This window comes from Toxotes jaculatrix, chromosome 15 (genome assembly GCF_017976425.1).
Source record: "Toxotes jaculatrix isolate fToxJac2 chromosome 15, fToxJac2.pri, whole genome shotgun sequence".
NCBI lineage: Eukaryota > Metazoa > Chordata > Actinopteri > Toxotidae > Toxotes > Toxotes jaculatrix.
The window spans coordinates 10,535,695-10,563,033 of NC_054408.1; the positions used below are offsets into that span (position 1 = coordinate 10,535,695).

General features: G+C 40.1%; 5 protein-coding genes and 1 long non-coding RNA gene across 11 annotated transcripts in view; 3 read left to right on the forward strand and 3 right to left on the reverse strand.

Moving 5' to 3' along the window:
* Window positions 1-4,927, forward strand: part of gpm6bb (glycoprotein M6Bb) — a 28,013-nt gene extending 23,086 nt beyond the window's left edge. For 2 of the 3 annotated variants that reach the window (XM_041057364.1, XM_041057365.1), the window contains exons 6-7: window positions 117-182; window positions 2,612-4,927. In XM_041057364.1, coding sequence (XP_040913298.1) covers window positions 117-182; window positions 2,612-2,761 — 216 coding nt within the window. In that variant the 3' untranslated portion in view covers window positions 2,762-4,927. Of the gene's footprint in view, window positions 1-116; window positions 183-666; window positions 1,205-2,611 lie in introns of those variants that run through there. The other variant, XM_041057366.1, reaches the window with a different exon arrangement.
* Window positions 4,928-4,966: 39 nt separating this feature from the next.
* ofd1 (OFD1 centriole and centriolar satellite protein) lies at window positions 4,967-12,291 on the reverse strand. Of its 2 annotated transcripts, none has more exons than XM_041057287.1 (23): window positions 12,198-12,291; window positions 11,980-12,097; window positions 11,671-11,874; window positions 11,508-11,576; window positions 11,362-11,389; window positions 11,167-11,274; window positions 10,938-11,074; window positions 10,666-10,839; window positions 10,440-10,546; window positions 10,206-10,325; window positions 10,046-10,119; window positions 9,875-9,966; window positions 9,452-9,641; window positions 8,736-8,866; window positions 8,488-8,599; window positions 7,465-8,187; window positions 7,054-7,210; window positions 6,859-6,950; window positions 6,302-6,430; window positions 5,947-6,110; window positions 5,670-5,834; window positions 5,526-5,596; window positions 4,967-5,227 (listed from the first exon to the last, which is right to left on the reverse strand). In XM_041057287.1, exons 2-23 carry the CDS (start codon window positions 12,073-12,075, stop codon window positions 5,182-5,184), a joined length of 3,189 nt encoding a protein of 1,062 aa, XP_040913221.1. In that variant the 5' UTR covers window positions 12,076-12,097; window positions 12,198-12,291; the 3' UTR covers window positions 4,967-5,181. The 2 variants fall into 2 exon arrangements, with proteins under 2 accessions (XP_040913221.1, XP_040913220.1); XM_041057286.1 differs by having other exon boundaries at window positions 11,167-11,277.
* Window positions 12,292-12,462: 171 nt separating this feature from the next.
* trappc2 (trafficking protein particle complex subunit 2) lies at window positions 12,463-14,196 on the forward strand. The gene is made up of 5 exons (XM_041057438.1): window positions 12,463-12,571; window positions 12,827-12,946; window positions 13,211-13,355; window positions 13,758-13,843; window positions 13,950-14,196. Exons 2-5 carry the CDS (start codon window positions 12,854-12,856, stop codon window positions 14,046-14,048), a joined length of 423 nt encoding a protein of 140 aa, XP_040913372.1. The 5' UTR covers window positions 12,463-12,571; window positions 12,827-12,853; the 3' UTR covers window positions 14,049-14,196.
* rab9a (RAB9A, member RAS oncogene family) lies at window positions 14,131-17,050 on the reverse strand. The gene is made up of 3 exons (XM_041057437.1): window positions 16,909-17,050; window positions 16,434-16,547; window positions 14,131-16,280 (listed from the first exon to the last, which is right to left on the reverse strand). Exon 3 carries the CDS (start codon window positions 16,239-16,241, stop codon window positions 15,633-15,635), a length of 609 nt encoding a protein of 202 aa, XP_040913371.1. The 5' UTR covers window positions 16,242-16,280; window positions 16,434-16,547; window positions 16,909-17,050; the 3' UTR covers window positions 14,131-15,632.
* Window positions 16,609-27,339, forward strand: part of LOC121194518 — a 54,375-nt gene continuing 43,644 nt past the window's right edge. For both annotated transcript variants that reach the window (XR_005895389.1, XR_005895388.1), the window contains exons 1-4: window positions 16,609-16,685; window positions 17,001-17,166; window positions 19,037-19,165; window positions 24,937-25,038. This is a non-coding gene — a long non-coding RNA (uncharacterized LOC121194518). The remainder of the gene's footprint in view (window positions 16,686-17,000; window positions 17,167-19,036; window positions 19,166-24,936; window positions 25,039-27,339) is intronic.
* Window positions 18,104-26,792, reverse strand: egfl6 (EGF-like-domain, multiple 6). 2 transcript variants are annotated; one of them, XM_041057435.1, is made up of 13 exons: window positions 26,391-26,792; window positions 24,905-25,011; window positions 24,463-24,555; window positions 24,214-24,333; window positions 23,985-24,104; window positions 22,563-22,697; window positions 22,357-22,479; window positions 21,818-21,880; window positions 21,050-21,307; window positions 19,570-19,644; window positions 19,384-19,479; window positions 19,012-19,274; window positions 18,104-18,715 (listed from the first exon to the last, which is right to left on the reverse strand). In XM_041057435.1, the coding sequence occupies exons 1-13, from the start codon at window positions 26,462-26,464 to the stop codon at window positions 18,608-18,610; spliced, it is 1,635 nt and encodes a 544-aa protein (XP_040913369.1). In that variant the 5' UTR covers window positions 26,465-26,792; the 3' UTR covers window positions 18,104-18,607. The 2 variants fall into 2 exon arrangements, with proteins under 2 accessions (XP_040913369.1, XP_040913370.1); XM_041057436.1 differs by lacking the exon at window positions 21,818-21,880.

Consider the following 27,339-nt stretch of genomic DNA (forward strand, 5'->3'; position numbering starts at 1 on the left):
AGACGCTGTTTCCTATACCTACATGTTCATTAAAATGCCGTGCACACATCAGCAGTGGGTGATGAGGAAATCGTATTTTAACTGAAGCATGATCACTGCTGCTCGTCTTCTTCCAGTTCTACCTGTCTTATCACCTGTACATCGTAGCGTGCGCTGGGGCAGGAGCCACTGTGATCGCTCTGGTAAGCTTCCATCTAGTCTCTCCATCCTTCTTGCTTTAGCTCGTCTTTGCACGGTTTGTATCAACCAGATCCTGTGTCAAGTGGTCCTGTTATCATTCCCATATGGTATATATAACCACACTATTACACTGGCTTTTCCTCAACTCCAATTCCATTTGCTGTTTACCATCTGCTTAGATGCACATGGCCCTGTTTTTAATTTAGGATGGATGGAACAAGATGCAGTTTGGGCTTTTTTTTTTCTTTTTTGAGTATCATAAATGTGTCGTTCCTAAAAATTCTAATCATAAGTTTCACCCACAAAAATCACAAATAGGACTTTATAAAACAATTCTTTATGGTCTTTAACATTTTTTTTCCCTTTACTTCTTTTTACTTTTTACTGCTGGAAAATGATTGGTCACTTTACTAACTTGTCACAGTACTAGTGACGAGGAGGTCACTGGCATGTTCTCTTACAACCTTTTCTGTTCTCTTCCACCAGCTGATCTACATGATGGCTACCACTTATAACTTTGCTGTTTTGAAGTTTAAGAGTCGAGAAGACTGCTGCACTAAGTTTTAAACTGTTTTAAGAGCACGGCGCAGCATTTGAGGCTGTACTGAGTAGAGAAAGTTGCCACTGACAACAAATGAACTAAAAACAAAACAAAACCTGAGAATAGAAAAATCTACATCTCTTCATTAGTAATCACATGAAGTGTAAATAGCTGACGTGCTTCCTTTTAGCATTTGGTATCCAGGGATATTGCTTGTCTGAGGACACCTGATGAAAGTTGTCTTCAGAGCAGGGTGATTTTTAGTTGACTGGTTTGTTCTGCTTTCCTTGGCACTCACTCACAGAAACATGTCACCATCAGATTTTATAGAAATGTGCACAGCTAGAAATCTACGCCAGTGTTATTTATATTCCTAATGTGTGAAGCTGATTTTGACCTGTGCGAAGGCATCGACTGCATGAGTATTTCAAATTAAAAAAAAAAAAAAACCTGGCAGTATTTAGCATGCAGTGCTTCACATAAGAGGATGAGCATCAGCTGATTGCAGTCAGAGCTGAAATGCACATTTGTGTGCAAACCCCCATTTGTGAAACATAAATGTGAGATATTTGTGTGGGTTGTTACACACGATTTTAAAACTGAAATCGAATTTAGAAAAGAAACCACTCTGAGGTCTGATCAAGACATAGACTGCACAGAGCCCTTATAAATATACAGCGTAAATAGTATGTACAGTATAAATCTCTAAAATTAGTCCTTGTGGACATCTGATGACAAATATTGAAGGTGTTCTTAGGTTTAATGTTTTTAATTGCCAGATTAGTAATTATGGTGAGGATGAATTCTAGTGATACATTTGTAAAAGGACTAGCTACAGTGGCAAAGTAGCAGTGGCCGAGTGCCTTGTCCTTTGCTCAGCCTTAAAATTTTGCTACCGACTCATGAAACCATGAAGTGTTACACAGAAAATATTCAGTATTATTTTTCTTTGTCACAAGTTAGACTTTAAACTGAACTAAAAACCTTTCACCGACTGTATTATGATGACCATTTATGTATTGTAGATTTCAAAGTAACTGCACATACCTAGCACGACACACTATGAAGGGTTAGGCCAGTACCAGGGGTATACTTCTGCTTGAGGCCTTAAGCCTCACTTTAATTTCATGTATTTTATAAAAGAAGAACTTCTCCTATTTTAGAGTAGAGTAAATGTATTTTTTTTCTATGAGAGCTGATGCTGGTATGGCCTCAGCTATAAAGTTGATGTTTTGTTTCATACATTTTCCTTTATTCTTCCTCAAAGTGCCATTAAAGAGCCATTTGTTTTTATCTTAACACTGAGCCTGCATGCTTACATTTTTCAGATTCTCTGTTTATAGTTACTTATACTCCATATTTCATATATTTAATTTTCTCCTTAAGTTTTTGAAGACTGTAGCTTTTACTTTCTTTATAAAATAAACAATCTTTGTTTACAAAAAAATATCCCTACTTGGTCTATTTCTTATTAATCCTACAAAAAGAGTGTTTCAAAAATCTAAAACCGAGATGCACTTGTAGCAGGGTCAGTATCTCATGCTTCGCACTAACCTCCAGCATTTTACAGCTGCATAAAGCTTGCATGCACAACTGTGGGCTCTCTTCCTCTCCTCTACTCATCCTCACGCCTTAAAAGTGTCATTTCTGTAGTATTATGCATAGTGTAACTCAAGTATTAGTAATGATTGTAACCGTAGTGTTACAATAATTGTAACAGTTTAAGTCCTTTTCAGTAATGTCTTTTGTCACCTCTGTGTTAGGTCTTTTTAAAAGCTTAACTTTATGTTTGTGTATGTCTATGATGTACGGACTATAGCTCTGACTCCTGTAGCTTGCTTTGCATCTCTGACATGCTCACCGGCCATCCACCTCACCCTTCTCTTCCAGATCCACTTCCTCATGATTCTCTCAGCAAACTGGGCCTACCTTAAGGATGCCAGTCAAATGCATGCCTACCAAGACATCAAAATGAAGGAAGAGCGGGAGCTGCAGGACATCACTTCACGCTCAAAGGAATGCCTCAATTCCTACACATAAGGATACAACACACTCAAACTCACAGTCCACATAAACACACACATACACACAGGCGGCACACATATAAAGACACATAGACGCTGTGGCCAACCACTGTGGCCCCTTTGGACCAAGACAATGCTCAGCTAGAATAACCTGCCAACTGCCCTAACACTGTGCAGTACTAACCAGGCTCCTAACAAACTAATGCATCAGTGTTTGCTTTCTGCACTAATTCACCAATAAGTGTTTTGGAACTGCTATGTAAAGTTTCATTCATGCTGATTTTAATTTTCTATTTTTCTAGAGGAAAAACTTGATATTCATGTTGTCTTTCATTTTCTCTAGCCCTTTTTATAACCAGTTTTTGCTGGTGAAGCTTGAGACATTGCACTATTCTCATAAAACGCATAACAAAGAGGTTGTTTTACAGTCTTGCTCTGTCTTTCTTCTGAGCTGGTGGGGCCAGTTTTCAACAAGGGAATGTTGAACTTTTTTTTTTTTTTTTGCTCTTTCTCAATCAAAAATGCAAACGAATTATATACATGAAGGCTTTAAATTCAGTCTGAGTGTGTCACACAGTGCTGACACAAGACTCTTACATTTCAAAAGATGTTTTACTTTGACTTTACAGAAAAGAAAGGTCAAATATACAATATGCACCACATTCTGTTGTAGAAATGGTGTTTATGTGTACTCTCTAAAGTCAGTCATTTATACTTAAGTATTTAACTACATTACTATCTCAATTAGTGGTAATTTGATTGTTGATGATTGGTTCTAGATTCTAATTTTCATTGTACAGCTACTGAAAAGTCACACAGAACTTTCATGGATTACATTAACACTACCTCAGGTGAGCACCAGAGCCTCTGGAAAAATTTAACTGGAACACTTCTCCCTTGTAAAACTATGGTTTGAAAATCCCACTTCAGTCACAAAAAGATGCCTCAAACACACAATATGCATTTAGGTACCTGCAAGCAAGTAAACCAAGCACACACACACACACACAGCTCCTTTGCATCACAACATCATAGTGTTTAATTTTTATGGGTAAGAATGGCTTGCTTGCTAAATGTGGACTGCTGCCAATACGTAGAAGGATATTTGGTGTATTTAATGTTTAATGTCTTAAAAGTCTGGTCTGTGGGTATTCATCTGGTAAAATGAAAAAAAGATTTGCCAATGAAGATAGCGCTCTGTTCCCTCATTAACAGCATTTAGCTCGTTGTCTAATGTAACATTTGCACAGTATGATCAAAATTTACTTCATTTTGAAAATTGTATGAAGCAAGCAGGATTGTCCCATGTTTATTGGTACTATGAAAAAAAAAAAAAAAAATCTAAACAGATCTAAAGAACCTAAGGTGTGAACTGTAAATTTATTACAAGCCAGGATTTTGCTTTTTTATTATTGAAGATGAAAACCACTTAATTTTCTATAATTGCATCTTTTTTTGATGTGCAGTTGTCATTACTCATGTAATCTTTTATTTCTGTTAGCTGAGTTACAGGGATAACTTGATGTTTCTTTGTTGCATGAAGAAAACTGTTTCCGCAGCGACACGTGATGTACAGTCATGTATACTGATATCAGTAGTAGGCAGTGTTTGCCTCTTTCCTTTTTTTCCCCCCTAACTGATTACAAATTAATCCACTTTATGTAGCTGATTAGTTATAGATGTTTTTTAGGTTCTTTTATTCAAGTCAAAAGTCTGTAGGTCTTGTATTATTTTGTTGCCTGATAGTATACCTGTATTTTCTACGAATGTCAAGGGCTTCCTCATGAATTACTGATGCTTAACTTTTAATTCAACTTTCAAATAACAATCAGTCATTTATAAAACTGTGCGGCAATCTAAATGGTAAATTTAGCCAAAGTATGAATGCCACTGTGACTCTCTGCCCGGTGTTTTACACTGCATCTGTGAGATATTGTAGCACTGAACCTGCATTGTTCTCCGCAAGACTAATAGCCACAGGTATACAGAGGCTGAGATGAAAGATGACAGATCTCATCTTTGAATGCTGTTTCCCATTGAATGAACCAAAAACTAAAGGCTACCTATCAATCACCAGAAGGACAGCAATCCAGCATCCTGTCTGACTGGAAACCCGTTTATGATATGACTCAACTGGCCTGTTGACTGTTTTTATTAAAATAATAAAATAAAACAAAACACATTTATCTCAAGGTTTTTTTTCTTTTTTTCTTTTTGCACGATAGAAAATCTAGTTTGGTGCAAAGCAAATAAAAAACTTCTGGATTTATTCATACATATACAGTCAATGTAAAAAAAAAAAAAAATAGAATCGTGAAATATACATATTGAAAAGCTAGATCTTAAAATAACAAGAAACAAGAAATGCATCACTCTTTAACAGTAGAGAGGCTTGTGTAATTCATTAGTTTATGATAGCAGACCGGGACAACCAGCTCACCAGAAATCATCATCCTCATCCTTGTGTGAATATGCTGTGATGCTGGGAAAACAGAACTTGAGTTAGTGAAAGCCTCAGGGGACAGAAAAACAAAACCAAAAATAGAAAGGTATTTCTCAATTAACTCATCCTTGAGACAGTATAATTCCAGAACAAATAACAACTTCATAAAGGCGAGGCGATGAGAAACCACAAAAAAATTAAATGTTTTGGAAAGTGGATTATGTAGACTTATATACAGTCAGTCCAGACCAGAAGTATTTGGACAGCTACACACATTTTTTTGTTCCTCAGGCACTGTTTACATCAATAGAGGAAGAACAGTGAAGGACGTAGTTACCTGTCTTCTTTTTCTTCAGACAAACTCTTGGCCTCTGGGCTTGTATGTCCCGCTTCTTCTCTTCCAGGGCTCTGAAAAAAAAAAACACCCAGTTTAACACAGGTACGTTGTACAATAGTCTCAGACAACTGGGTGCAAACTCACCTCTGCAAGCTGCTTCTCCCTTGCCTCCAGGACCATTTTCATGTATTTGTCCAATGGATTTTCACCTTTAGACCCCTCTCCATCATCCTTCTTCTTTTCATCTCCTCCTTTCTTACTCCCTGTTTCTCCTTCTTCTTGTCCTTGTTGCTCCACCTTTTGCAAAAGCTGGTTAGACACATAACAAAACCCATTCGTCAGATTGCCTTTTCTCAGTAGAGTTAAATAAATGAAAATCAAAGGGAAGTTTTAGAAGGACTTGGTGCAAGATAATTGTTACCATCTCTTTCTCCAGTCTTTCAAATTCCTGGATCTCCCTCTGTCTGGCTTCCTCTTGCTGTCTTTGCCTTCGTTCTTGTCGTTCCCTTCGCTCTCTTTCCCACCTCTGCTCCTCATCCTCTTCATCTTCTTCCCTAGCAGATTCCCCTGTGGTTTGTGGAACTTCTACAAAACATATGGATTGATATGAGTCAGATCAGCTGTCAGTTAGTGGTAAAGTTCCTGTGTTCCTTTTGGTTTGCACTGTAGAGACCCATGAGTCTGATGGTAATGAGTAAAAGATGACCAGGGTGAATGACTTCGGGTTACAGTAGAAGGTCGCCCTTCTTGTCATTTCGGGCCAACTGAAGACTCACCCGCCTGGCCCTGCAAGTCTGTCAGGTCTTCTGGGAGGTCCTGTGGGCGGGTGACAGCGGGGCCGTCAGGGGCCTCCTCAGTGAGAGGGACGGCAGTGTCCAGGAGAAGCTCTGGAATGTGGCCGGGCTCTGGAGAGAGACACGCACAAAGAGATCTTTTATGCTGCACCATAATGCAACAGGGCCAGAGGACCAGCACAGAATACATAATCAGGAGCCCTTCATCTTCACCATTGTGCGGGGCCACTGAAAGGACACTTTGGAGGCCAGTCACACACTCATTAAAAAACAGCCATTCCAAAATCCAAACCCTTCGTACCGGATACACAACTTTTTTTTTTTTACTGGGATTTTGTTTGAATTAATAATAATGAAAAATGAAAGAACCATATGACCTTATGAAAATTGCATCACTAAGAAAACAAAGAGAAAAAGAGTACAAATACAATAAATCTAAACTGGGTCTCAGTCAAGCACAGTGCATTGGATCAGTGGTTTCAAAAATTCATAGTTGAAATAGTAAGGAAAAAATAACAACAAAAACTAGTCCAGAGTACCTGGCAAAATCCCTGTGAGATCTTCAAGGCTTATCTTCTCAGGCTGCGGGGAAGACTCAGTGCTGGAGAAGACAGGCTGCATCTGTGGTGGACTGAAGGAACCAAGAGGAAGATGAGAGAATTGGTATTCACCATCAAAGTACAGTGTGTATTAAAATTCAACACTGTCCTTGCCAAAGTCATGGCAGATGGTACCTGGACTGGTCTCGTGCTGTGCTCTTGAGCTGAGGACTGCGAGGTGGACTGAACTCAGAAGAAAAGTCACCTGAGGTCAGCACCTCCTCATGGGGGGCTTGAGGGGGCTGTCTGTCACATGACAGCTCCGGAAACGCCACAGGAGACACAACTACCTCTATCAGGGGCAAAGACTTTATGTTAGGGAGAAAGATTATTATACACAAAGTGACATGAAAATATCTGGACTGTTTTGAATGTTTAAACTGTTTTTAACAGAACATAACTAAAATATTTACAGCATGTGTTCAATGTGCAGAGTGCTGACAACATGAGACTATTTCATTGTTTATTTCTTGACAGGTAAAAGGGGTTGGTGAACCTAATTCCTTTGAAGTGTTTTCACAGGATAAAGCATTTTTTTAAAAGTACCTTCTGCGATCTCTCTTTGAAGCTTTTTCCTGGAGGAAGAGTGTGGTGTGGATGACAGACGTCGGGATGGAGCAGAGCTTTCATCCTGAGGGGATCCATCTCTTAGAGGCGGAGGTTCAGTCAATGAATGGAGACTGTGCTCAGTGAACACTGTGGACTGGGGTTGGTTTTGAGCTTCCAAGAAGGTCACTCTTGGCTGCGCAGGTGGTAGGGTGTCTCTGGTGTCATAGTATGTGGAGGAGTGGGTTCGAGTAGTGTGCGGAGACAGAGGTCTGTGCGAGACCTTTGATTTGTGGGGTGAGTGGGTGTGAGAATGGTGAGAGACTTGTTTCCTTTGGGGAGAGCTGGGGCGATGTGAAAGATGTGGTTGTTGTGGGGAAAGGGGTCTTGGGGGAAGCATGCGCGAGATGGTGGAGTGCACTGCCCTCTGCTGGTAGTTCCTGTAGGCTTCCTCCAAAGTCTCAGCCTCCTTCTGCAGCTCCTGGATCCGAGCCTTGGCTTCAGCCACCAGCTCCATGTCGGAGTCTGGAGAGTCACTCCAAGGCAACTTGTGTACTCGCAGGGGCCCACCTGCTTCACAAACATCATCATAACCCACCCTGGCCCTCAGCAGACCTCTGTCCACGTAGATGTCAGGGGGAACCAGCCTGTCAGCACTGAGCTCCAGCACTGAGCGATCAACAAGAGAGGGCTTGGGGTTACGCAGCACTTCATTTTCAAGAGCTGCCGTGATCACATGGATCACACAGGAGAAAGGGAAAGAGGAAAGAAAAGGAAAAGCAAACAAGAGGAAAGTTGAGCACTAATATAGAAGACCAACCACCACAAAAGACCAGGATCTGAGAAAAAGGTTTGCTAAACTAATTTCTAACAACTATTTACATGCATTTACACCAAAAATCCAAATTGCTACTACTGTACCATGGCTTTCTTTCTTGTTTTTACTTTAAAATTCTGTTATAATAATTGAGCCACAAAGGGAAGCGAAGATGTGGCGAACATGCATGTCCCATCACGGAATACCTTGTTGTGTTTGCCGAAGTTGCATCTTGATGTCTTCAACATGGTTGGTCATCCACTGTGACTTCTCCTCACACTCTATCAGCTGAGCCTTGAGCTGAGCGCAGCGCTCCACCTGCGCAAAGCCCGTAGTCAACAAGACATCACACACAAGTATAGGTCACTTGAAATCTAGATTTAACACTATGCTGGGGGAAAAAAGCTCAACTTATAGTTTTTCACACTCAGTGAGAGGCATTGATGCCACTGACCTCATTCTGGAGCTGTGCCTGCAGCACCTGTTTCTGGTTGTCAAACTCTTCCTCATCCAGTTTGCGAGCGCTCTGCAGCCTCCGAACCTCCATCTGCAAGGCCAGCTGCTCTTTGGATGGTCTGCCCAAATCTGAGAGTGGGGTTACTGGAGTCAAAACATAATCTAAAAAGTACAGGCCGTTTCACAGTCCCCCATCTACTTCTCCGCTGCTCTATCTTGAAGCAGGAAAAGTACTGTATCCCTTAGAGAGAGGTAAAAATTTGGTTCATGGCCAAGGGTAAAGGGAGCCCTCTGTCTATGCTCACTGTGCTTTCTGCTCCCCTTCACTCCACTTCCCATCAACCCACCCCCCATTCCCTTTCAGAGAGTTGTCTGCAAAGCTACAGAGGCCCCACATTGGCAGGGAAGATGCATTCAAAAAGACTAAGCTGAGCCAGAAGCAGTGGGACAGACCAGCACAAATGCTCCACAGTACACTGCATCTCCCACAGCTCACAATGAGCCCAGACTCAAGCGCTTTGAGAGAGCTGGATTTATCACTGTTATGAAAAATAAACGACAACAAATATTGTGAAGTACTGATTTTCTAGGATAAAACATTATAAGCAATAACTCTCAGACATTACATTTCCTTGCCACATAGGTGTCCGTTGGGGGATATTTAGGCATGCTAAGACTCCTGGGAAGCACGTGGGAAACACAGTCGCTCCTCACCTGCATGGAGAAGCCGGTTCTCCTCTTGGGCCTCATCCAGCTGTTTCTTTAGCAGCCGCAGCTGCCCCTGCAGCTCTGCTTTCTCTCTTTTCAAACTGGAATAGTCGCTCATGGTCTCCAGTCTCTCTCTTAGCAGCTCCTTCTGTTGACTCAGCAGGGGAATCTGCTGCTGTGCTGTGTCTAGCTCAACCTAGAAAAGAACAGAAGAGCCATTAAAAGAGCAGGCAAAATGAAGCTAGAGACTGAATTGACCAACTGTACTGCTTACTGTATAATTATTACAGGTCCACGTCAAACTGAATGATTGAAAGTTTTACCTGAATACAAGTGTTCAATTATTTAGTAGGACTGAAATATTGTACCTAGTTCCCATTGAAGAAAGTGAAATTAACATTGCTGAGTGACTGGGGAGGTGTTGTTTACCTGCAGCCGTCTCAGCTCTGAACAGGCTCGACTGTGCTCCTCTAGTTTGGCATTAATTACAGCTGACTCCTTTTGGATACGAGCAGTTTCCGCTGAGAAAAAAAACACAATAATAACAAAAACATGTAAACATGATCTAAGGCAACTAACTGCATTCATCTAAATACTCACCTTTGTTTCGGTTCTCATTCTCTGTTAGTTTTTCTGTTCTCCTGATGAATTCTTCTTTCAGTTCAAGCTGATACCTAATTTTATAAAGACAAAAGATCGAAGACGATATCAAATAACACTGATGGACAAATGAGGCATTCTGTATTCAATATGAAAATACCTGGAAAGTTCATTCTTCAGTCTTTGGTCGTATGTGTCCTCCATAGTCTTCACAGCTAATTCTCTCCTCCTCAGCAGCTCTTCTGTAGTCTTGACCTTCTCCTCGTGAATTTGACAAGTCCTGTTGTCGTACAAACACAGTAACACAGTATTCTCTATGAACCAGTGGTCACAGTCAGAGGAGATCGCACTCCTTTACTAACATTAGTAGTTTCAATAAATAAAAAGCTCTTACTTTTCAAAAGCCTCCATTCTCATTCTCAGCTCATTTTCCCTGTTCCGCAGAGTTTCAATTTCTTTCAGTACTGACTGTCTCTGCATATACACATTTTTTTCTTCAATCTAAAGAAAAGACAAACTCAATTATACTCTCTTCCACAATTTATTTAAAAAGTAGTGATTTGGTAAAGATTTACCTCTAGAGAAAGAAAGAGACTAGCATTTTATTAGCAGCAATCTACCTCTTGTTGTTTTTGTAACCGATCAATGGCATTTTTCTCCCGGTCCATCAGTGCCTTTGCCTTCATTTCATAAGTCCTCTCCAGCTCTTGTTTCAGCTTATGAAATTCTTTGTGAAATTTAGATTTTTCTTCCATCCTCACCTTGGCGATCTCAACATCTTGAAAATGCTGCATCTAAAGAAACAAAAAAAGGAGAACCCTCACACATTAGCAAAGATATTTTAGCCATAAGTCATTTCTGATTTATTAACTTTGTAGAAAAATATACATACCTTTGTGTTCATTTCTGCTTGTACCTGTGCTTCAATTTCCTTTCTATATTCAGCCAGCTTTGATTGGAATGAAAACCATTTGTCCCCACTGAAACTGAAGCTCTCATATTCCTTATCGATCATTTTCATCTTCTCAACTGTTATAGAAGACAGAAAGAAAACTTTGAAAACAGTACACTGGAAGACTGGAAGTGTGTGGAATACAATTTAAGACATCACTTGACCATACCAAGAGACTCTCCATAACTTGCTATGCCTGTTGTCTGCGTATCAGCATCGTGGCACTGGTCGTGAGTATAATGATGTGTTAGCTGTGTTAGAAGGCTGATCAGGAACCCTGCTAGACAAAGATAAAGTGTACATCAATGAAAGGAAGTGGGGGCATAAGCAGCTTTATTAAATAGGAACAGAATACTGCACATACCTTTACCATTGTCGTCTTTATTTGAAGACTGCAAAAAAGATATATATATAAATATATATACATATATACATATATTATTAACAACACATATCTTATTTTTACTTATTTCAAGAAAAATATTCTACATGTTAAATCATAATATTTACCAAGGATCTGTAAAGGGCTGACTCAGGACTAATTTTAAGAAGATGAAGAAGGTCTTCTTTTGCGAAAACCTGCCAAAACAGATCACAAACCAAAATCTTCAGATGCAATGATGCTCTTTACTTAAAGCTAAAGTGAATTAACAAATGCACAAGTCACACTCACCTTTTCTTTGCACAGGCCACTTTCAGGGTAGAATACAGAAAGGGTGTACTCATACCCTGAGATGGTCAGATGATCCGCCACTATGCTGTTACAGGCTGAAACCAAGAGGGGTTCAGACTTCACAGGCACTGGTCTAGGAACTGGTTCTCTTCCAGTCAAAGGTGGGTGTTTTAACTCCTGGATGAGCTGATTCCGCAGCTGTGTCTGAGTAAGATCAGAGGAGGGAAAGATGGATGAAGATCAAACTCGCGCTGAGTAGAGTAGACTGGGGATACAAGAACCAACAGCGACTAGACTAGCACGACTTACTTTGAGTGTATCAAGCACTCCTTTGTTTTTAAAAGTTTGATAGAGCCTTTTTCTCAGCTCTTCTGGGGCTAGGGTTTCTTCCTTGGTTGAGTGCATAACTGCAGAGTGTTTGCAGGTTCTGACACAAGAAAAACAAGAGCAAATAACAGTGTCAGGTTGAACATGGCGAACTAGAGAGCAAAAACCTCACTTTTCAACAACTTTTAACGTATTCTTACCTGGTGTTCGACTTTATCACTCTATCTTCTGTTACCGCGGCGATCTCAACAAGACAATAATTTCGTTACGTACCAGCCTGACAACCAGAAAGCGTCTCTTTCCAGGAGGTGTGTCTCTAACATTTAAATCCGTCAACGGAAATTTCTGCACCGGACCCACGGTTATGACGTAACGGGAACAAAATCAGCAATTTATTTATTTATTATGATCCATAAACTTATGAAATTTATGTTTCATGCATTAATAATTATATTAGGTATTTTCAAAAACAACAATTCTACAACAGATGAATGTTAAATATATTTAGTGGCTTTACCATGTCGTCATCTTTTCGCGACTGCTCTCCCTGCTCTCCAGGAAGTGAAATTAGCAGGTAAACAAAAGTCGAATTACCAAGTTAACATTCTCTCTTTGTTGTGCACATTGCATTCTTATAATATTTCAAGTCGTATTATCTTCATTATAGTCTCACAAGAATCATTTAAAGACTTGAACGACGCCAAGCGTCTGGCGAGTGCTACAGCTAACTAGTTAGCTAGTTAGCTTGCTAGCTGATTCATAAACCGACTCTGAGATTTGGAACGATTTCTTTATTTAACCAGTTTCATTTGGTTTTAATTGATTTTAGAGCCTTTGCTAGGAAGAAGAGGAAACTATGTCTGGAAGTTTTTATTTTGTCATGGTTGGTCATCATGACAACCCTGTGTTTGAGATGGAGTTCTTGCCAGCTGGGAAGCCTGAATCAAAGGTAAAGTGGCATCATCGGTTACAGCAGCAGTCCTTCTTGTGCACCGTTTCTTTCTTCAATAACAGTGGTAAAGACGGATGTGATACGTGCTATTCTTCAAACGAACCATAGACTAGAACATAACTGTCAGAATACAATTTATAAAGCATGTGATCACACTAAACTGTCTTCACCATCAGTGGCACGGGGCAGTTATTGACTATAAAATAATCATGTCTGTTTATGAATTACCTTGTTTGATAAGATTTGTTTGATTGTTCACAGGACGACCATCGCCATCTGAACCAATTCATTGCACATGCAGCCCTAGATCTGGTGGATGAAAACATGTGGCTGTCCAACAATATGTACCTGAAAACTGTGGACAAGTTCAACGAGTGGTTTGTTTCTGCCTTCGTCACTGCAGGACATATCCTTTATTATTGCATTTTTATTAACTCATATTGGATTAAATATGCACAGAATACTTGTTTGCATTGTTGAAGAATAGGTATGATTCTTTTATTGATGGTGGTTATTCCAGTCACAAAATTAAAAAAAAAAATTGCTGTGTTGTAGTTTACTGATGAGCCAGACAGTAATGTCTTCATGACTAGTATAGTCATGCTTAATTCATTAAGTCCAAGGTGTACCGTATATCTAATTTGGAGACAGTAATTCAATAATACAAGATAGCTGAAAGAATTTGTTAATTAATCGACAGAAAATGAATCAACAGTTGTGATAACTGATTAATTGTTTAGTCACTATGTATAGTCACATCCAAGCAATGTGCTGTTATGGCTTTATTTTCTTTAATTATTTGCCATACATATAAGATTCATCATGCTGCATGATGTGCGACAAGAAGATGGAATCAAAAACTTTTTTAATGATGTATATGATTTATACATTAAGGTAAGTTGTCTACCATATAATGAGAATAACTTGAAGCTTGAAGTAAAATTTAGTCCATGTTTTCCTTCAGTGTTTGATTTAATAATTTATTCCTTATGTCCTCCAGTTTGCAATGAATCCATTCTATGAAATCAATGCACCAATCCGCTCGACAGCCTTTGAGAGAAAGGTCCAGTTTCTTGGAAAGAAACATCTCCTGAGTTAATCACGTCACATGCACAGGGATTTGAATGCATCTTGTCAATTTGTTGTACATTTACCAAACACACTTGTTTTATGTCTGTATGTTTGTCTTTTCCTGTTTTACAAATGTAAGATAAATGTGGATTTTCTATAAAGTTTTTCTCTTCTGATCTAGTATCTCAGGTAAAGTTTGTTTTACTCTTGTGCGTGCAGTGGGCTGTGTATATGGCTACTGTATGTTATCAGAATTAGACTTTAAAGCTCAAAAACCACAACTTATCTCCAGAGCACGACCAATAATAAATAAAACATTTAGATTAGTTGACAATCCTGTGCTTTGACTTACATTTGTTACTTTTGTGTTTTCTTCCAGTTTTGGCATTATATCACTGCAGTGTGTAGCATTGTAAGTTTCAGTTTAGTTCAAACCTTAGAATAATAAACTAAGACTTTTCAGGCTACAGAACATGATTCAAGAGACAATACGCAAGGGGGTTTATTTATTGTTTGGCATTCCAGTAGTACAACTGATGACATCTGGATGAGAAAGAGTTAAGGTAAATGAATGGCTCACCATTTTCAACACTGAGTTGTGTGGAAGGACATTTAACTGCTTGGATAAAATGTTTATGGAGTGCTTTAAAGATAAAAATCATTGAAAACAATATGCCTAACAATGAAGAAAACAAGTTTACTCAATCCTGACCACTGTTTCTTTTAATATCCTTTAAGGAAATACTGTAGTTTGATTCAGTGATTTTAAGGTAAAAACAGTTTACAAAATACCAAAGTTTCCAGAAACTTAAGTACACCATATGCCATGCTTGTTGACTTCACTTAAATATTTATCTTCTGTTAGGGATCTTGTCCCTCAGTGCTTCAAGCACATAGCCATAATCTATTTACTATGCAAAATGTGCACAAACAAAACCTAAAGGTGCATTAATAACAACAAGCCTCAATTTGTTAGTTAATAAAAAGTAGTGCATTAGCTACTGTATAATTCTCAGAAATAAGGTTATTGGGTTGTATGAATTTGATAATTTACCAGGTATTTTCTAAATATAAATATACAGGTCATCACTTTATCTGTAGGTCACACTCTGGAGTAATGTTTAGGGACCCTAGGACACATACACTCCCATCTACACATCTAAAATGGTTTCAGTGAGTCACATTATAATTTGCCTTCATGATAGAATGGAACATTTAACAATTTGAGCAGTAAGTGAAGCTTTTCAAATATAATGTCTCTGTTCTGTCATAACATATTTTAGTTCCCCCACAGCTACTCCTGGGCTAACACAAAATATAGCCTGTTTTTCTGCTATCCTTTTAAAGCCTGACCTTTGAACTGTGGCATAGCTGAGTGAGTGATTCAGCGTGTTCATGTTTATTTGTACTTAGACTGGGATGAATTTAGTGTTTCATTTCTCTTTACACATAAGTCCAGTTATTAGCATTATCAAACCTTCAACAGTATAAGAAATCACAAAGCCAGTAGTATAATTTGTTTAAATAAGATGTTACTAGAGCATCGTACACCTACAGCCTCATCACATTACAGGCATAACAGCAAATTAAGGTTAGTGATAACTCCTGGACGTTATGAACAGCAAGTTGTGGCAGAGCGAGGCTTTCTGTGGAGCTTGACTGTGTCTGTGGGGATGAGGTGGTCCGTTCTTTCATCCATTGCCAACACTCTACGCACTGCTTCCTCAAAAGCCACTGCTACATTGGTGGCATCCTTGGCACTGGTCTCATAATAGGGATAGTCGCCGTTCTCCTGGCACCATCGCTGAGCCTCCTCAGCAGACACCTGCCTCTCTGTCACGTCCAGTTTGTTGCCCAAGACTACAAATGGGAACTTTTCTGGCTCCTTGACATCTGCGTAGTAGATGAATTCCTTCTTCCAATTGCATAAGTTGAGAAAACTCTGGTTGTCATCTACACTGAAGGTGAGCAGGCAGCAGTCAGAGCCACGATAGAAAGGAGTTCTTAAGCTGCGGAAGCGCTCCTGGCCAGCAGTGTCCCAGATCTGCAGGGTAACCTGGTGGCCATCTACCTCCAGGTCCTTGTTGAGGAACTCAACACCGATGGTGTGGAATAGGTGCGCATCAAACTTGTTGGTGACATATCGATTCATGATGGAGCTTTTTCCTACACCACCGTCACCCAGCAGAATGACTTTCAGCAGGGATGTCTTTGTTGTCATGACTGTTCACTCCCAATCGACCACTTTGAAATAATTTACCTGATGGGCATATACAAAAGGTGAAAGATACTTTTACTTGTGCACCACAACAATATCATTTAGAAAACAATATTGTGACTAGTCACCACTTTACTTCATATTTTAGTGCAGAAACACAATTTTAGGTGGATGCTTTGTGCCTTTTTGTCTCACCTCTGATTGATTTTGGCCTCTTCCACTGGTCCAGATCATATGCTGTAGAACCTAGTCCTTGGTCACATGCCCATTTGTTTAATATTGATGTGAACAGCCATGTAGATCAACCAGCTGGAACGCAGTGACAAACAAGCAGTTTCCTGATTAACCGATGGCCCAGTACAGCTGTTTCAGCTGATAAGCCCCATTACGATGAAGCACAATCTGCCAGCAAATGTTTAATACGCTGCTGATGGACACTCTAACAAGGTATAAACATTTAACTTACGACATACAACGTACACAATATTAAAGAGATAGCTGTAACACGCTGGCACGCCGGTGCAAATTATCTGATTTGAGTCTATCAGCTAGCTAAGTGCTAGGTACGCTAGGCAAACATGAAAAAAGAAAACAAGTGACCACAGCTGGAATTAATGTACTAAATCAGCTAGCTCTTGTTTGCTTGCAGTAAAGATAGCTAGTAACGTACCTTACAGTTTGGGCCTTGCAGCAGCGGAGCCGACGATAAATAAAACACGGAATTGTAGAAATATAAATATAATTAATGCATATGTTTGACAGATACCCGCCTTTGCGTGGCTCGAGATAACGTCAGGTCGCACCGTTTCCTGGTGAGCTTGAAAGGCTTGGTGCTAACGCAACTAGCTGCTAACAAGCTAACAACAGTTACTTGGACAGCCGCGGATCATGTGATCCATTCGGACAGAAACAACCACCGAGTGCTGAGGTAACGTTTCAGACTCTTACAATTTCTACATACAATGCTGTTCACCGGTTAAACAAGCCGCTCGGCCTGGAAAGAACAAAAACATTTAGTTTTAAACTAAGCGGAACGCCGTTTAATATTTATTCGTTAACTAGCTAGGCCCGGCGTCTTTTACTTTTTGTATGATTCATGCACCAACACTAGAGAGCGATATTTAGCTGTTATCAGCCAACATCCCAGCTGCATGCTGTTACAATCCGCTCAAACTCAAGAAAAACCTAGTAACTTTTTGCATATAACCCTCTTTATGTACACTTTGGTTGTCTTGTCCGGGTGTTCCCAACCTAAGGGTCAGTCTCCTCCAAAGGGTCACCAGATAAATATGAGAGGTTGTGATTAATGGGGGTTCTGATGCATAAATCTGTCCAAATTCAGGTACTTTAAGTTTTATAAAAACAATATTAGCAACAAAATGTACTTAATTATGGAACATTAAATGTGCTCTATGTAAAATGGCCCTGTTGGATGCCTCAAAACGTTAACGTTAAGATTTCTATTAAATGTAGTGGAGTGAAAAGTACAGAGTATATCCCTCTGAAATGTAGTTAAGAGTCTGTATGAGGATGGAAATAAGTAAGGAATTATACCGAAGTACAGTTACTTTGCACCCCCACACAGACCGTGTGGTGGCACCCGCTGAGCCTGCACCATTATTCCATCTCTGTTGTCAGTTAAACTAGTCTTATTTTCTCCTCTTTGATATGGATAGCTGTATTATCATGAAAGCATGCTGTTCTCATTGAAGGAGGGTGTAAAACGACATGCAAAGTTTCTATAATAAAATACCCAGACATCCATAAATGAAGTAATATGATCACAATTTGCCACCCAGGTACACAGTCATACAATATGTGAAGGAAAAAAGGAATGGCAGACAGAGTTAGAAAAAACAGTTTTAATGTAATAGTACAGTATAATATGAAAGCAAAATTTACAGCAGTTATGCACTGATATTTTTTATTATTTAAACTAACCAGCCTTCAAAAAGGTTATTCATCTAAGGTTGAATTTCAGCAATAATTCAGCTAAGAATTCACATTACATGTCATAGATTATTTTCAGTTAACTTCAGCAATGCACTACCACATAGCATTTCATAGCAAGTTAGCATTTCCACCTATTCCTGAGATCTGAGTTATCTGCATTGCCAGAGACTATTTTGAAAATCACGATTGAGATGATAGCAGGATGTATTGATGTAGCAGCATGGTGATAAAGTAAACATGCATGCACTGATTGCACATCATCTCCCCTTGAGACTATGTGTCTGTATCTTTATATGGATGTCCTGAGGCTATGCCATGAAAGAACACTGAGAAACTCCACAATTAGGAGAACATGATACGGACAGGAAACAGGGATCTTTGACACATGTCAAATTGTTGATCCAAGGTGGAGATTCCTAAAAGACTGGACTGACATCCTCTTGACAGGGCCCTGAGGTCAGCACAACATTGTCCAGCCCTATCTCTCCTCCAACACCTGTCCCACGCTGAGCTTCAAAGATAATCTGAAAGACATTCATTGGTGGCATTGCATTTTTAGGTTGTAGATTCCAGCAAAAATTTAACAACATCGTGTTTATCTTTCCAATATACTGTGAACCACATGGATTTAAGGTTTTAGAGAAAAATCCATAATAGCTAGTCACAGAAGTCACATGAGTACTGCATAGACATAGATAACATTTGTGTTTTTTGGATGATAGTTTTTATTACAGGTATTGTTGTTATTAGTAGTGCTTTGACAATGGTGTGTCTTTGTCTGTATGTCTGCCATGTCTTATGAATTGAGTAAATGACTCACAGATTCTGGGGCTTCTTCTTTCCAGGCCACAGTGAGGAGCTCTGTCTGCCATGCCTGGTCTCTGCTTTGGCTCTGCTCCCACACTGGATATGCATTGTTATCCAGCAGCACCCTGAGGACACCCACATCATGTCCGACCACACGGTAATCGAAGGTGAGGCAGAAGCTGCCCTGCTGGGCCCGGTCACTGAGAAGCAACTTGAGCTTGGCCACATCCTCCTTCTCCCCTAGGAGCCCACTCATGGCCATGTAGTACTCAGCACCTGAGAGAGTTTGTGGCTTAAGTACCTGCATCTGAATGCACGAAACTTAGTTCATCTTAACTAATATGTGAAAAAAATGTATCTTCCTGCATATTCATTATTTTGTTACCATTATCATGGTGGGCTACACTCCAGTCCATGTCATCAGCCTTGTCTTGGACCCACTCACATGCTCCCTGGTCAAAGTTGCAATCCATGATAAACTCTACAAGGTAAAAGGACAGGGGCGCATTAGCCGATTAGTCATGTGAACAGTCATTATAAAACAATGGCTCATAAACAGATATTTGATTACCTTCCTGAACTGGTGCTATTTGGATTTCTTTGACTTCTGTGGTTGGGCCAAATACTGATTCGAAGTCCTCTGATACTGTATTTAGAAATTAAAGGAAAGAAAAATCAGAATGAGTAGATCCATCTCCAGCTCAATCCTAGAAAGCAAATATGTTAATCCTTAAATGAATTAAGTTATGCAACTGTAACAGAATAAGACTCTTATAAAAATGTGACACAAACATTTTTTGTTTATGAATTCCTTAGAAAATATGTGATCTTAAAAAAATTTCCAAAATTATGTAGCAAAGAGATTTTCCCCAGTGAAACAAAAGCCAGAAAGGGGCTTTTAACCAACAGGTGTAGACCTGCCCTGCTGTCACTCATGTCTTGAGATGGAACTACAACTTTAGGATTCAGCCCCCCAAGCATTTTAAAGCTCTTGCGGCAAACCACCCCCATGGCAAGCCGCCTTAGTCAGACTAGTGACAGCTGGGGTTATTTAACCTCCTCACCCAGAGTGGGCTAGTGTTAGAGAGGTCTAGAGTGCTGATGACAGACTTTCCAACTAGGAGTCAAGTCTGTTTGCACAACAGCTGTTTTGGGGAAAACATAATAAAAGGCTTGGGGGCTTCGTAACCTCCCTCCCTTCCTCACCCTCCACCCAGGAGGTGGGAAGCAGGCCCAGGATGGCTTGTATCCCAGGGCTCTCACATGCCGACGGAGTAACATTCCTCCCTGGACGTGATGGATGTCTTGGGGCCTGTCTCCTCTTGCTATCTGAGTTCTTACACAGACTCTGTGTTTCCATAAAGATCAAGATTAGTGGTGAAAGGTAACCACATTTATGGAGTGTTTCAGTGGGATGCATACCACGGCACGGTCACACTGCCCACTGTCCTTTTTTTCTGATCAAAGTCTCTGAAGCTGTTACCAGAATGTGTATATGCACTGCTCAGGTGTGAGTGATGTGCTGGAATCCCTTAGTTCTCCGTACTGAAAGTTGACCATACTGAAAGATTAGTGACTATGTTTTGTTTTGTTTTGTTTTTTTGCTAAAGGACTTGACAGCATGACAGCAACAATGCTGGGTTTGCTTTGTGGAAATAATCAGCATGACTGGGATGTTTCTGACTAATCAGATTCAGTGTGTCCTAGCATGACGTTCATTAAAAAGAGTCATGTATCTAAGTGCCATTAATATTGGAAATATGTGATTCTTCATTGTTGGTAACATCAAACTTTCCAGGAAGAGTCATACGGGTCTTGGAGGAGCCTGAGGTTGGCAGCAGACATGAAGCAAGGGCTTAGCCCTGACCTACCATTTTATACTTATTTCAGCTGCCTAATGGAAAATCGATAATTGTGTTCAGATGCTATGTGGACACCAGAGAAAAATCTCTGTGGAAACATACTGAGTGTATTTAGTAGGTGTATGATTGATGCATCGCTGACCACCCAAAAAACTAGACACAGAATTATTTCAAGGCAGCCAGACTTACTGAAAACGTCTCCTCTTGGACTGAGCTGGTTGTCTTCCTCTTCCTCCTCCTCCTCCTCCTCCTCCTCTTCCTCAGGAAATTCATCCTCTGGTCCCCCCTCTGTCTGGGTGCCAATGTAGACATCTCCATCATAATCAAAAGGCTGGTGGTGGATCTTAGGAGGTGGTGTTACAACTGGTTCAGGGATGATGTTTTTGATGTCCGCTTTGTCCAGCTTTCCTCCCAGAATCCCAGGTCTCACTTGGGAGTCTGGGATGGCTGCAGGCAGGAAGAGGAATCTGATTAAACATATGGAACTGCAATCACAAGCTGGAAAGGCAGTATTTTTATTTTTTTTTTACCAGGATTTAGGTGCATTTGTTGTCATGTATTTTGCAGCTGTAGTTCTTGTTAATCACTTTGCAGTTACTTACCAGTTTATGGATGAAATACTGCAGCAGTACTATAACCAGTGAACATGCTAAAACAACAGATAGGAATATCCTACTCCATGCAGATGAAGCATGACAGTGGCATTCATTGCACATAACTTAAACTTAAATACACAAGCATTTTATCACCTAAGTTCTGCATATTAAGGCTCATGCTGAGGAATCCAGGTCTCATGTCAAGCTATGTGTGCTGTGGACATACAACATTTCCGGCCATGAGCAAGAGGGGAGAGTCAAGGGAGGTGTTCTTAAAAGTAGGCAAGAGGAGGGGATGAATGGGGTTGGAGGGCAGGGAGTGAACAGCGGAAGCAGAGTGTCGGATTCCACACAGTCTCACCATTGAGGAAATCATCTGCACTGCCTTTGTCTCCATCCCACGACCTCTGATAAAACGGCTTGACTACAAAAAATAAAGGCATCTTCATTTACACTGAAACCCCTGGCCTATACTTTTTATCCGATTTGGCTACAAGAGGCTTCACCTGTTATTGTCTGGACCTTGTCCAAAGAGTACAACACAACCTGTCCTTCCCTTTCTTCTTCTTCAGATGGTTGGCTACCATACAATGTTCATATTTACACAGGTGTGTTTTCAATCTGTGGCTCTCCTTTCCTAACATCTGTAAAGAGGAGTGGAGTCTGAAAGCAGGAAACTACCCTTGGCAGAACTTCTGTTTGCTAATGTTTAAAAAGTCCATATGAAATATGTGGCTTTAAAATCTCTCCCTCCTGACCTATCTGACTGACAGCTTTCATCTGGGAAAGGCTTTTGTCATCTATTGTGAATGACTTCATTTGAAAAGTTTTAGTACATATTCAAAGATACTCCTAAAATTAATTAATTTGTGATTCTGTGAAACAGATCTCGGATCTCACCAGAGCATTCAAAGCCATTGCCTCTGAAGCCAGGCTTGCACCTGCACTTGTAGGATCCTTGAGTGTTCAGACAGACAGCATGGTGGCTGCACTTGTGGGTGCCGGCTGCACACTCATCAAGGTCTGGAATTGGAAGAAGCCTATTTGTACCTTTATGAGCAGAACGGATCACAAATATTTGCCCTTAATAAATCTGTATACCTTACCTACACAGTCATATTTTCCGTCAACATATTTCAGGTCATAGCCATCCTGGCACTTGCAGAAGTAGCTGCCAAAGGTGTTCACACATTGTCTGTTGTATGGGCAGAGGTTCTTCCCAGTAACACATTCATCAATATCTGTAGGGAAACAAAATTAGATAAATTGAAAGGCCAGTGATTCTATATTTATCACCTACCTAAAAGTATGTCACATCAAGCAATATTCAGAAAATCAGTCCCCTGTTTTTACTTTATGGAAATTTCTAATGTCTTTTGTAATGGCTTATTCCCACTGCTGCAAATACTTGACACTTTCTGCTGACCGTGTGCTTCCTTTAGTTCACGTGTAGTCATCAGCTGCTCCTTTTCATCTTCCAGCAGGGAGCTTCACTATCCTGGTGTAATGTGTGCATCATGAACATGATCCCTTACTGGCTTCCTACTAGCCAGCACCGCTGTTTTGTTTGATGTGGAGCCTAGGCAGGCTGGAAGCAGTGTTTCCACTTAGTGCAGTAACTGAGCTATTGATATTGCTGTGGATGCAGTTCAGCTTAAATGTAACACAGGAGGAAATGTGTACCATTAGTTTTGAACGTGATACAGTGCCCGATAGTCGTGGTGGTCAGCATAATACTGTAGAGGCAGTAATTCAGTAAATAAATTTACCTTTGCCTTTTCATTCAGTCATATTATTATGTTATTGTACTTTTATCTAATTACAGGTATGCATGGTTTCACTTGTTTCTGTTTATAGTCAGCAACTCAAAGCTGCTGGCCTGCAGCCAGTCAGGGGTCTATCACATCTGGTTCAAACTGAAAGATTACTACTCAACATTTAGCTCAGTTTCAAACTTGGTTTTGAAATAGATTATAGATAGTACAAATTTATTCTTTCATGTTTGATGGAGTAGATTTGCATCTGTTTCATGAGGGCCTATTATTTGTCTGTTATGGTACAATACATTTGGAAAAAAATATACTTTTTGGTACATTTTCAGAGTAAAAGTGTATTTTTGCTGTATGTCTAGTATTGAGTGTGTTGGATTTGAAGTAATCATGAAATTTAATGCCCTAAAACTATTTTTGTACTTCCCCTGTGTGATCAGTATGTCAGACTGACTCTATCACAACTCAAACAGTTTTGTGGGAAGAAATATAACTTAATTGCATCCATCTGATTTAAAAGCCAAGCATGCAAAAACCACACAATAGAATCTCCTCAGAATTTTTCCACTGTGCAAAAAATTCCTAATCCAAGCCAAAGTCATTCCCTCTTTACTTTGTACAGTATACCTTATTTAGTTTAGGGCAGATTTTTCCTTACATCTTGCTGAGGCCTATTTCTAATTTTGTATTATATTTGACATAGGTTTTTCTTGCGTGACATCATATGACCAAAAGACACTGTGAGTTGTGGTTGCTCACCTACACAAGTCCTCTCATCTTGCCCCAGTTGCAGCCCTGCAGATGGGCAGAGGCAGCGAATCTCCCCCTGAACTTCCTCACAACCATACTGACAGTGAGCAAGAGAGCATGTCCTGGAATCTACACAAAATAAATAAACACACATTTACAAATCTGCAAACTAGGCAACGATGTTATTCTCTATGTTTTTGCTCAAGATATGTATGGATAAAAGCAAGATGGGACTCACTGGCACAAGATCCATCAGGCATTAAGGTGTATCCATTGAGACAGTAGCACTTATAACTGCCATGAGTGTTCATGCAGCGATGCTCACAGGGGCGAGGTTTCAAGCCACACTCATTCAAATCTAGAAATAAGAGTCATTTCATTTTTTTAGAGTAGCAAGTAAATCAAATTATCGGCTGGAAATTAGATTATCCTGTACCCAGTTTGACCCATGTTTTCCAGACCCTCTTCACTGACCCCAAATACTCACCTTGATTACACGTCTTTCCTGTGTATCCTGGGAAACACTTGCATTTGTTTGGGCCAACACACTCTCCATGCTTGCAGTCGTGGTCACATTGAGCTGGTAAAACATTTAACATGAAGAAAATACCATCAGAAGTCAGTGGTTTGAGAATGATGGGTTGCAGTCAAACCACACATTCTATTGTGCAGGAAAGGTTTTTCAATCTACATGGTTATTTCCACCACATTTTCTGGGTTTGGAAAATACGTCTCATGAAAAGAATACCAGTTATTAGGACACTGTGTGTTGTAGCAGTAAATTTAGATTCTTCTATTTTGCTAATTTAAAAAGCATTGTGTTGTGTGTTGAATGTTAAATTACTGGTTGTTTTGAACAGAATAATGCTTTTGAATCAACACTGTTGCTCACTGTTTATAAACCACTCTTTGAATCAGTCTGTCCTTACCTTCACACTGTCCTTTACTGTTTTTCTTCCAGCCATAGCAACACTCCAGTCTCCTGCCATAGCGACACACACCTGGTTGGTTTCCAGTAAGGACTTGTCGGTAGTGCCTTTGTAAAAGAAGAGAGGTGTGGAAGGTAAGATCTGTAATTTCAGTCTTAGCAGTATTTATAGCCCAACCTGGTGATGCATGGAACATTAAATAGCAAATCTGGCCTTTAGGCAAAAACCTTAGCTCAATAATGACAATGAAACACTGAGGACAAGTTTAGGTTATTACACATTCATGTTTATTTAAGTGTACACATCCACAGTCTCATTACGCTCTCATGTTCCCAGATGCCGTCTTTTGGGCATCTATTTCCAATTAATGGTCCCAGTGGTAGTGGTGTGAGAAAATAAACAACCTAAATAAAATGTCCCCTCACAGGCTCCCTTATAAAAGTAGGGCTCCCTGTGGGGACACAGCCAGCTGACAGGATGTAGGCTACAGATGGAGAAAAACACACTAATCAGACACTTCCTCCGTTGCACATTGATACCTAATGCACAACTCAGTTTCCTCTGTTTACCTTGATCTTCATCTGACTCTTGTTACTGGAATCAGATAACAATCTGCTGTTAAGTTGTTCTCACTTGTGCTCAGCGAGTCAGCATTGCACTCAAAATAACCTATAGTATATAGAGATTACATTGCATGTGTGTATTTTTGAACCATCAAATGGATTAAGATGTTAATGTGCCTTTTGCTGTTTACTTAGTAAACAAGGCCAGAATCACACACTCAAATCTAACTTTACAGTTTTCAGAATCATTATCTCTTCTTTTAAGCTCAGTGCCGAGCTGTAGTATCCCAGATGTTTAGGTGTCACAGGGGCAGCATCCTAAAAGAAGCCTTGGCTCCAGCAGGACTGGAGGAATCTGAGACTTGATAGAAATCAACCAGAATAGCTCACAGGAGAGGGACTCCTAAGTGTGACAGGTGCTCTTCAGTTATTAACAGTTGCTGTGCCACATTTAGCTGACAGACTGTCATAGCTGCCATAGTCCTCTGTTGGCAGCGGCAGCAGTGTGCACATACCATCAAAACAACAGTTTTCTCTGTAAAGATTTAAAGCACATAATTCAGTGCAAAATAGGGGTGTTCATGTTATTCATTAAGCTCCACTTAAAATAATACCATGTGGAGGAACTAGCAGTTAAAGTGGTAGTAATTCCCTTTTTTGGTCACAGGAAGTCGGTCAAATTGCACATTAGCCAATACCATCGTTAACATTTTTAGTTTGTCATTGGTATCAGTGCATTCCAGACTCACTGCAATGTGGTAGTAACTTTACAGTACATAGAAATGTGTGTGACATTATTGGGAACATCTTTTTGAACCTTAACTGAGCAAATCTCCAAGTAAAGTTTACACCTGCTGCAGGTCTAAGGGTAGAAACACACCGTGAAACATCAAACGCTCTGTGGTTCTACTTCATTGACTTACCTATGGGCTTCTGCACTACCAGTGGAGATGTAGATCAGGAGAAAAAGAGTACCGAGCAAGGTGAATGGCTGCATGTCTGTGACCGTGAACAGCCGGAGTGCTTTGTTTCCCACGGGGCTGACTTTGGTTGCTGTGAGTTCCGACTATTCCTCCCGGGGGCTTACGCTCATTAAAATGCTTAGACAGGAACAGGTCTCAGTTGAGCCTTTACACAAGGCACGCTGGGTTTCATGTATTTCCAGAGCACAAAGTCAAAGTCTCTTCCAGGGAAAAAAAATCACTCTCTTCAATACAGCAGCTACACTCTGTGTCCCATAATTTGCTGCTTCTTCTTCCTCTCTGAAATTCCAGAGGTGGGTTGACACTCTGAAATGACACTGAACTGTGAGGGATCGGTTGGGACTTTTGGAGGTAGGAGTGTGTTTGTAAGGGGGGTGGGGATTATGTTTAGGGGTGCTCCTCTCCTCACTGAAACCCTAGACAGGACCACATGAAACTCTTCCTGTGGATCACCATGGGAAAAAAAAATCATACTGCTGTTAACATGTCAAATGCAGGGTAACCTATTGATTTTATTTTATTTATTTTCTGAAATAACACAAGTTTTACATGCATTTGTTGTTCAACAGTCTGCCCATGCTGTAAATTTTTTGGATAATTAGCTGGATCAGCTAATTGTGGAACTCAGACATGCATAGACCTGTCATTAGCAGCTGCAGTGCTCTTTGATGTCTTGCTCACAGGTAGCACATAAAGATTTGCGCTCTCACACATGCTAATTCCAAGTTCAGCCGTAAAAATGTTTAATGAGTTTTCCCACTTTCAAAGTCAGCTCCAACATCTGGTTCTGTTCCCCTGTACCGTCGGAAATGGACAGGTGATGTTTTCTGTGGGAGCTTCAGGCTTCAGTTTACATTTGTTGTTGGAATATTTTTTCCACGTTTTGTTG

Coding starts and splice junctions, on each gene's coding strand:
- ofd1 (XM_041057286.1), bottom strand. CDS start 12,075: ATGCACTCAACCAAGGAAGAAACCCTAGCCCCAGAAGAGCTGAGAAAA. Junction 6,111..6,301: donor AGACTTGCAGGGCCAGGCGG/GTGAGTCTTCAG, acceptor TATGTTTTGTAG/AAGTTCCACAAACCACAGGG. Junction 5,835..5,946: donor AAAGACTGGAGAAAGAGATG/GTAACAATTATC, acceptor GTGTCTAACCAG/CTTTTGCAAAAGGTGGAGCA.
- trappc2 (XM_041057438.1), top strand. CDS start 12,854: ATGTCTGGAAGTTTTTATTTTGTCATGGTTGGTCATCATGACAACCCT. Junction 13,356..13,757: donor TGCCTTCGTCACTGCAGGAC/ATATCCTTTATT, acceptor TATTTGCCATAC/ATATAAGATTCATCATGCTG. Junction 13,844..13,949: donor TATATGATTTATACATTAAG/GTAAGTTGTCTA, acceptor TATGTCCTCCAG/TTTGCAATGAATCCATTCTA.
- rab9a (XM_041057437.1), bottom strand. CDS start 16,241: ATGACAACAAAGACATCCCTGCTGAAAGTCATTCTGCTGGGTGACGGT.
- egfl6 (XM_041057435.1), bottom strand. CDS start 26,464: ATGCAGCCATTCACCTTGCTCGGTACTCTTTTTCTCCTGATCTACATC. Junction 24,105..24,213: donor GCCTGATGGATCTTGTGCCA/GTGAGTCCCATC, acceptor TATTTTGTGTAG/ATTCCAGGACATGCTCTCTT. Junction 21,308..21,817: donor TGCAGATGATTTCCTCAATG/GTGAGACTGTGT, acceptor TCCTGCCTGCAG/CCATCCCAGACTCCCAAGTG.